Here is a 10,085-nt window from a genome sequence, read left to right as displayed (position 1 = left end):
GACTACTAAAGCTTCTGTATCTCTGATTGAGTTTTTCTATTTGTCCTTATTTCTCTGTTCATAACTGTAGAAGGCCGCACAGACTTTGCTCAGAGATATATCACTCCTGCCATGAAGTAGAGTAGTTTCTAAGAACTCAAACTCCTTAGGAAGTGACCCCAATAGCATCAAAGCCAAATCTTCATATTTGAATATCTCATCCATATTTAGCAAATCAGTGACTAACTAATTAAATTTGGTGATGTGATCATTCATTGTGGTACCTGGGACGTAAGTGAAGTGAAACAGTCTTTTCTTCAAGTAGAGCTTATTTTGACTGTTTTTCTTCAAAAAAATTTCTTCAAGTGCCACCCATAACTTATTTGCAGAAGTCTCCTTTGAAAAAGCATACCTCTGCTCTCAAGAAAGGCATGATCGAATTGTGCCACATGCCAACCGATTGATCGCCTTCCAATCTTTCTCCTGTACATCATCTGGTTTCTCTTCATCAATGGCAATGTCTAGACCCTGCTGAAAAAGGGCATCTAGAACCTCACTTTGCCACATACCAAAATGGCCCGTGCCATCAAAGATCTCCACGGCCAATCTTGTATTTGCAATTGTCAGTCTTGTCCACATGGACGATGTTGAAGCTCCTAAACCGTCCTTTTCTCCATAATCTTTCAATATACCTAAGGAAATCTTTTCTGATGTGGAAGATCAGTTTAAACTGCAACCACAGAGTATACTACGATTAACCTGGCTCTGATACCACTTGTAGTTCCAATAGGGTCGGAAGCGTGTAAATTATTGTACTAAAAAATCACACAAAGTTTAATTCCCAGGGAAGAGAGGTGGATCACAAGGATCTCTTAAATACCAAGTCTTTCCTTAGTCAAAATATCCCTTCTATAGTAATTTAATAGCACAATTAAATACTACTATTATACCCTCAAATATTGAAAGAAAAATAGGACAAGAAAGAACACAAGAGTTTTAACGAGGTTCGGTAAATTATAACTACGTCCCCGGGTACTAACACCAGATGATAACTTTACTATCTCCAAAATATTACAAACAAATAGAATTCCTTAAGAATTCTCAAATGGGAGAAGAGAGAAAGATTGGTTGGGATAGTTAAAATGAAAAATGAGAAGGTCTATTTATAGTTGAAGTTCAGGGACTAACTTGCAAATGGCCTAAAAAATTAGGGACTAAAATTACAATTATCCCATTCAACTTTTCAACATTCGGTGCAACTTGCTTCACCTTTTTAACAAGTTGCTTCCTACCTTTGTTGACTTTTCAACATGTATTTTCTATTGTTTCATTAAAAAAATAATGGAGATACAACGTATCATCCAACTCTTATCACTAACTGAGGGGGGGAATAGAAAGAGATGGTATGAAAGAAAGAAGATTCAACATGTCATCCATCGCCACCCCTTGTCATTCATTGAGGAAGGGATTAGAATGAGATGGTGTGAAGGATGTTTAGGGTCATTAACCGGCCCGACCTATGGTTGCATATCTTGTGAGTATTTCATTCATAAATCTTGTCTTGATGAGTACAAAGCAGAGGTTCAAAGTTTCTTTCATCCATTCCCTCTTACCATCTCCACTCGTGCTTTTGGTAGTTCTTGTTTTGTTTGTTTCAAAACTATCGCTTCAAACTTTGTCTATAAATGCAAGTTAAGTTGTTGGTTTCAAACGCATGTCGAATGCGCCCTAAAGCCCATGGTAGAATATTCAGATGAGGAGTTCACCATTCGACATTTCACTCATGCCCATCCCTTAAAACTTGTTGATTCCAACCAGAAAGATAAAGTGATCTGCTCCATTTGTGAAGAGCTCTGCTCTTCTTCTTCTTCTTTTTCTTCTTCTTCTACCTACGGTTGCATGGAATACAAGTTTTTCCTTCATAAATCTTGCATTAAGAGCATTCCGCGAAAGTTGACCAATCATTACATCTATCCATGCATCCTCATATTCATCACAGATCCTTACGTTAGTGACGAATGTGGTTTTTATGGTGAACGTATTGTCCCCGGCATGAAGTTCAGCTGTGGACCATGTGTATTCGATCTCCATGTCAAATGTGCCTTATTTCCCACCATAGACTCTGAAGATGCCAAAGAGATCCAACATTTCACTCACCCGCATACACTAGTTCTTGTCCAAAACGATGAAGAATATGGTAGCGAACCTCGTTGTGTAGCATGTGCACAGATTTGCTTAGCTCCCGCACCAACTTTCAGGTGTAGCAGATCACGTGACCACTTCTTTTCACATAAATCATGCTATGTTAAATTACCTTACAAATCTTATAAACTTAAGCATCCTTCTCATCCCAAACACCCTCTCACAATCAAATCCCTTCCATACAATGATCATATCCGCACTTGTGATGCATGTTTCTCGAGGCATTGATTCAACTCTCTTAGCATATAGCTGTCAGAAATCTGAGTGTAAGTTTAACCTTCATTTGGATTGTTATAAGCTGCTGCCCTCTATTACGTTTAGTGGCCATCAACACCTTCTCACTCTTCTTGAGAAAACACCCGATCTTTCTTGCCATCTTTGTTTTGTAAACTGCTATAACTTAGTCCCTCGATGCGTGCCATGTGACATTAACATGCATCTCCAATGTCTTCCTTCAGCACCTAAAAAAATACAGCACAAATCTCATCTCCATCCTTTAATCCTTACAAAATCTCCTTTTACATATGAATTGACCTCATATGAAGAAGAGGATGAATTTTATTGTGATGTTTATGAGCAAAAAAGAAACCAAAGAGAGTTGATTTACTATTGCATGGAATGTAAATTTATTGCTGAAATTAAGTGCGTGCTTTTAGAGGTTAGTATATTTTTTATTATTCAATTTAAACATTTAATTGAGTTACTTTTAAGGGGAGGGATCTACTTACATCGATATAAAATTTAAGAGGTTTTACACCCTTCTCTGACTTTTTGCATGTTAATATTTTAATAAATTCAATCAATCATGTATCATGCTCTATTCATGTATGTTAAGTTTGGTATAAATAAAAATTTTATAACTATTCATTTTATGTAAAAAAAATCTTAATCATTAAAATATATATTAATATACACAATATTCTTTATGAATATGATAGAGAATTCAGATCGATTAAAAGATTTAAATGCATGAAAAGTATAAATATATTGATAAATTCAACAGATGGATTGTTAAATTATTAATAGTGTAAAAAATTATTGAAAGGTGTAAAATCACTTAAGTTTTACACCGATGTAAATAGATCCTTGTTGTTATTTTAATTAAACATTTAACATAGAGTTTTAACTACTTGTTTCTTTGAGTTTTTGGATATATATATATGCGATTCACTTATACCAATGCAAAACTTAAGCGATTTTACAATCTTTCGCAACTTTTTATAAAATTAATATTTTAACAATCTAATCATTAAACTTATTAATATATTTGTACTTATTGTGTATGTAAATTTTTTAATCGATCTCGTATCTCTATCATATCAATCTAAAATATTGTCTACATGTATATATATTTAACGATTGAAATTTCTTTTACATAAAATGAATGAGTAGAAATTTTAATTTATGTCAAACTTGACATGTATAATCTACATAAATAGAGCATGAAATATGACGGTTGGATTGTTAAAATATTAATCATATAAAAAGTTATGAAAAGATATAAAACCTCTTAAGTTTTACACTGATGTAAGTGGATCTCTCCTTGTATACATACATACATACATACATGCATGCATACATACATACATACATGCATGCATACATACATACATTTTTTTATACTTTTTAAAATATTTTACTATACTTTATAGTGCACTTGTCATCAATCCAATCGTACTTGTAAAGTTTAAAATTTTCATTGACAGTATAACAAATATTTTTCTATGAAAATATTTAAAATTAATATTCATATCAAATATATATTCTTATATAATATTGATCCGTGAATATATGAATAACAACTAAACATAAAATTTTTTTATTATTTAAATTGCACGTGAATTAGGTGTTACTAGAAGAAATGTCGGAAGACAATATCGCTGAAACAGAAATCCAAAAATGGCATGTGGAAAATCTCCATGAAAAGTGCATCAAATAACGTGAAAGACGAGAAGAATTAGAAGCAAAAGTTGATGTGACAAAAGAGACTGTGAAGACAAGAAATTTGTTACTTGTCAGACGATCTAGTGGATGATAGTCCAAACCTGTTAAAAGGTACTGTCAATTGGATTTAAAATTATATTTATCAAGATAATGTATCTTACCCAACAACATTCCAAATTTATATTATATAAAAGTAATAATTAAAATACATTTAGAATATGTAATTTTAAGTTTTACATTTATGGATTCATGGCATTAAAACTAGATAATTATACTATGTAATTGTATATGATAAAATTTGAATCTAAATTTTTAAAGATTCAAAATCTATTTTAACCAACAATATCAAAATATTGGCGGCTTCGATAACATGTTTGTAGATATTAGAAAAAATGAAGTAAAAGACATTGCAATGGGATAATATCGCAACTTCACTCTCTGAATTACAATGTTATAATTTTTTATAGTATAGTAGCCTAAAAACACTTCAAAATATATCTTTAAAATGCCAATTCCCAAAAGATAAAAAATAAAACTATTATATTCATTTAAAATTATTTATTTATTAAATATATAATTGCATCAAAATAAATATATTCGAGATTTTTTATCTAATTTTTTTTAAGATTTTACAATGAATTTATTCTTGAAATGTACACGGGAAGAAAAGAAATTTTATGTTTTAGTTTTGCTGGTTTATACACTTATTTTAGGTTGATTATGATTAAATTTTTTGACACCGACTTTTTTTTGTTAAAGAAAAACAAGGAAAATTTAAAGTTATAAGTTGATGATGATTATGAACTTAAATAATAATGTCATCATATAACATTTAATTTCTAAATCGTGACATTTACATATTGTGCAATGTTATAATCTAAATTTTTTATGAAATATTATAAATTTTTATTTGATGATATGGAATAATATTAGAGTCTAATGTTATTATATGAGATCAAAATTGAAAAAAAAAAGTGTTATCATTTTATTTACGGGTTAAGGAGGGGTTATGAGCAATTTTAAATATTGTCTAAAAAAATTCAGATATAATAAAATTATTGTTTTATTTCAAAAACAAAAATTATGTTTTTCCCCTCTTTCCCAGCCGATTAGATCTTTTCAATGGTTGGCTTAGTTGCTTAAGAGCAAATATTTGTCTAAAATTTGAGATCGTTTGTTAAAAAATATTAAATCTAAAAGATGGGATTAGATAAAAAATATATATATTTGTTTAAAATATAAATGATGTTTGGTTTCAAGATTCGAGCCAGTCTTTTTTTATTAATTTTATAAGGAAATTTAATTATATGTAAACTAAATATATACTTTTAAAATGTAATTATGGAAAACATATATTAAGCTGTTCAAGTTTAAAAAAATTAATAAAACGAGAGTGTTAGAGTTGTAACCCAAATTCTTTTCCTTATAATCTATTATATTGTTTTCTTCTTGATGTAATAAGATAGTTGCTTACTATAATGAACTTTAATAATTAATTTATTAATTTGATTAATTAAAGATGGAATTACTTTAATGTGTTATTTGCTTGCAATGTTAGGCTATGCATAAAATAAGTGGTGAATTAGGATGGTGAGTTATTGATATAGGTTTTGGAGTGTCGAGCAATGCTTGAGGACGGATAGGATGGACAAATGAGAACTTAATCCATAAATTACATTGCATCATATAAAATTGATTATACATTGATTTGTAATATGTTCCATGAAGAATGCTTACTTCACTACATGCTATTTATTATATGCTTTATTATTTTTCAATTATATGTAATGATTTAGAATTTAGGCTGACACTGAGCCGTTGTGAGCTCACTCCTCCTTTCATTACCTCTCAGGTAACGTAGAAAGCTAGGACTCAAAATAGCAACCTATTTTTTTCTCATTATTTCTATTTTTAAGTTTTATTTAAAGTTTCCCTTAATCAATTTATTTGCGGGATTGTAATAATTATTTATGCTTTTATATCGTAGATTTAAGATTGTTTAGCTTATTTATTTTAAGCATGACATTTAATTATTACTTTGATATTTGCATGCTATTCGATTTAAAAAACTATTATTTTAAATGTTTTTTGGTGCTTTATAAAATACTTAAAAGTTTTGATAAGTCTTTTCTTGAAAACCTTAACCGTTTTTTAAAACTCCACATTAATTGTTAAGTACAATCGGTTTAAATTAATGAATTTTTTTCCCTACAAATTAACAAAAGAATGATTTTCAAATAAATCCATTTAAGTTTAAAAAATGGCTTTACGGGACCAATTTGATGATTGAATGTAATCCCTTCGGACGAAGATAAGTATTTGTTCTTCCAACATAACCATCTCAGCTTGACCCAATGTGTCAACCTTTTTATTTTTTATTTTATTTGATGGTCAAATGTAATCCCTTCGGATGAACCTAAGTACTTGTTCTTCCCACATAACCATCTCAGCTTGACCCAATGTGTCAACCTTATTATTTTTTATTTTATTTGATGATCAAATGTAATTCTTTCGGACGAAGCTAAGTACTTTTTCTTCCGACATAGCCATCTCAGCTTGACCCAATGTGTCAACCTTTTTATTTTTTATTTTATTTGGTGATCAAATGTAATTCCTCCAGACGAAGCTAAGTATTTATTCTTCCGAGATAGCCATCCTAGCTTGACCTAATGTGTCAATCTTTTTATTTTTTATTTTATTTGGTGATCAAATGTAATCCCTTCGGACGAAGCTAAGTATTTGCTCTTCCGAGATAACCATCCTAGCTTGACCCAATGTGTCAACCTTTTTATTTTTTATTTTATTTGATGATCAAATGTAATCCCTTCGGACGAAGATAAGTATTTGTTCTTCCGACATAGCCATCTCAGCTTGACCTAATGTGTCAACCTTTTTATTTTTTATTTTATTTGATGATCAAATGTAATTCCTTTGGACGAAGCTAAGTATTTGCTCTTCCGACATAGCCATCCTAGCTTGACCCAATGTGTCAACATTTTTATTTTTTATTTTATTTGATGATCAAATGTAATTCCTTTGGACGAAGCTAAGTATTTGTTCTTCTGACATAGTCATCTCAACTTGATCTAATGTATCAACCTTTTTATTTTTTATTTTATTTTAAAAATGTATCTTAAAGGTATCACCTTATTTATTCGTTTGTAAAATTTAATTAAAGCATAAACAAAATAGTTTCTCATTTAATTTGTAAAAGTAGATAATAATTTTTTTCTATGATTATTTCTATTTTCTTTTTTTTAAAGTTATATTTCAAATATTTTGTTATACTTAAATTAAAATTTAATAATATTCATAATCTCTTTTTATTATATTAAAATTTATTTTATCATTTACACATCAAATTAAAAATACGCAAGGCGAAAGGAAATTCTATGTTTGAAAAAGTTTTTTTAAAAAATATGAGTAGCAATATTTTTTAAAATAATTATTTAAATATATATTTTTTAAAAAGTTAATCTCTAATACTGAATCAAAAAGACAAGTTACGATAAAAGTTAAAATAGATTGTAAATAAAATAATTGTTTATATTATCTATTATAATTCGTTTCTTTCCGATGTGATAAAGATAGTTGTTTATCATGATCAATTTTAATAATTAATTTACTATTTAAAAGAGGGACATAATGTAAAATTCGATATATGAACTTTAGTTTGATGTAATCATACATATGAAACTTTGATTGTGGTTTAAATGTGTTTAATTTTAATTCAATCGCACACATTTAAAGAAATAAATACATTAATTTATTTTTATATTTAATAAACATAATTATTTGTGTATGCAATATATAATCATAAAAAGATGCTATATCAATAATTGTATTAATAATTTGCGAGAACTAGGTTAAATTAAAATTTCATGTATAAAATTGCACACTAAACTAAAATTCATATATTGTTTTGAGCTTTAGCCCAAAATGAATTAATTATAAAAATTTGTTTAGTAAAAATATTAGATTCCATGAATATTGGTTTTGTGTTAGTAATTTTTTGGGGGTTGAATTAAGGTTTTTTTTTTATCTTTGTTTTAAAATTTTAGAGATTAATTCTTTTGAAATTCATGATAGCGGATTATAAAGTTATTTTTGTTATTCATAAAAAGTAAATGAAATTAAGAAATGTTATTATGCAATAACTTTTGTTTACGTGAAAATAATTAAATTATTTATTTATTAAGTGTATAATTATATTAAATTAAAACTTAATTTATCATTTTACACATCAAAAGTATGTTTAATTTGAGGTTTTTGTCTACTTTATTTAGGATATTAAGATTGAATTGCTATAAAAGTTAAAACATATTGTAAAGAAAATGATTGTTTATATTATAATTCCTTTCTTCCCAATTGCTTATTATGATGAACTTCAACAATTAATTTACTAATTTAATTAATAAAAGATGGAATTACTTTAATGTTTTGTTTACTTGCAATGTTAGTCTAAGTATAGAATTAGTGGTGACTTATGCATTGAGAAAATTATATATTTTGAAATTACACTTTTCGATTGTTATATATTGCAATAACATGATTGCAACCTTATATGTATTTTATGTTGTTTCATTGAGCAGGGGAATACAATGAGATGGTGTGAAGGATGTGGGGAGTACTTAATGGGCCCGACCTATGGTTGCAGATATTGTCCCTATTTTCTTCATAAATCTTGTCTTGATGAGCACAAAGCAGAGGTTCAATGTTTCTTTCATCCATGCCCTCTTACCATCTCCACTCAATCTAAGGCTGATTGTTTTGTTTGTTTTAAACAAATCACTTCAAACTTTGTCTATAAATGCAAGTTAAGTTGTAGGTTTCGAGCGCATGTGGAATGCGCCCTAAAGCCAGTGGTAGAATATTCAGATGAGGAGTACACCATTCAACATTTCACTCATCTTCATCCCTTAAAACTTGTTGATTCCAACCAGAAAGATGAAGTGATCTGCTCCATTTGTGAAGAGCTCTGCTCTTCTTCTTCTTCTTCTAATTCTACTTACGGTTGCATGGAATGCAAGTTTTTCCTTCATAAATCTTGCATGAAGAGCATTCCGCGACAGTTGATCAATCATCGCATCCATCCATGCACTCTCATATTCATCACATTTCCTTTCTGGGACGAATGTGATTGTTGTGGTGAACGTATTGTCTCCCACATGAGGTTCAGCTGTGGAGCATGTGATCTCAATCTCCATGTCAAATGTGCCCTGTTTCCCACAATAGACTCTGAAGATGCCAAAGAGATCCAACATTTCTCTCACCCGCATACACTAGCTCTTGTCCAAAACAATGAAGAATATGGCAGTGAACCTCGTTGTGTAGCATGTGCACAGATCTGCTTACCTCCCGCACCAACTTTCAGGTGTAGCAGATCATGCAACCACTTCTTTTTACATAAATCATGCTATGTTAAATTACCTTACAAATCTATAAATTTTAAGCATCCTTTTCATCCCGGACACTCTCTCACCATTACGTCCCTTCCATACAATCATCATATCCGCACTTGTTATGCATGTTGTCGGGGCATTGATTCAACTCTCTTAGCATATAGCTGCCGGGAATCTGAGTGCAAGTTTAACCTTCACTTGGATTGTTATAAGCCGCTGCCTTCTATCACGTTTAGTGGCCATCAACACCCTCTCACTCTCCTTGAGAAAACAGCCGATGTTACTTGCCATCTTTGTGGTGTAAACTGCCGTAACTTCATCCTTCGATGTCTGCCATGTGACTAACATGTTGGGTATGGGTCCCACTATGTGGGAAACCCATATTTTATGCCATAATGTTTTGTCCCTTCTTTGGTTTTGTCAAAAAAAGCCATTTTGGGTTTTTAACGGGTGTTGGGCAAAAATTTCAGCAGAGAGCTAAAGAAAAAATAGAGAGAAAGAGAATAGAAGAAAAATCAGATTTTCAAGCTTGGTGCAACAGTGATCAACTCTTCGATC

At 30.1% G+C, this 10,085-nt stretch overlaps 1 protein-coding gene across 1 annotated transcript; it reads left to right on the top strand.

The window, feature by feature from the left end:
- The first annotated feature begins 1,716 nt into the window (after nt 1–1,716).
- Nucleotides 1,717–9,872, top strand: LOC107933277 (uncharacterized). The gene is made up of 2 exons (XM_016865450.1): nt 1,717–2,237; nt 8,954–9,872. Exons 1-2 carry the CDS (start codon nt 1,717–1,719, stop codon nt 9,870–9,872), a joined length of 1,440 nt encoding a protein of 479 aa, XP_016720939.1.
- The last annotated feature ends 213 nt before the right edge of the window (nt 9,873–10,085 follow it).

Source organism: Gossypium hirsutum, chromosome A13, assembly GCF_007990345.1.
Source record: "Gossypium hirsutum isolate 1008001.06 chromosome A13, Gossypium_hirsutum_v2.1, whole genome shotgun sequence".
Classification (NCBI taxonomy): Eukaryota; Viridiplantae; Streptophyta; class Magnoliopsida; order Malvales; family Malvaceae; genus Gossypium; species Gossypium hirsutum.
The sequence above is the reverse complement of the archived record's forward strand: the minus strand, read 5'-3'. Positions and strand labels throughout refer to the sequence as shown.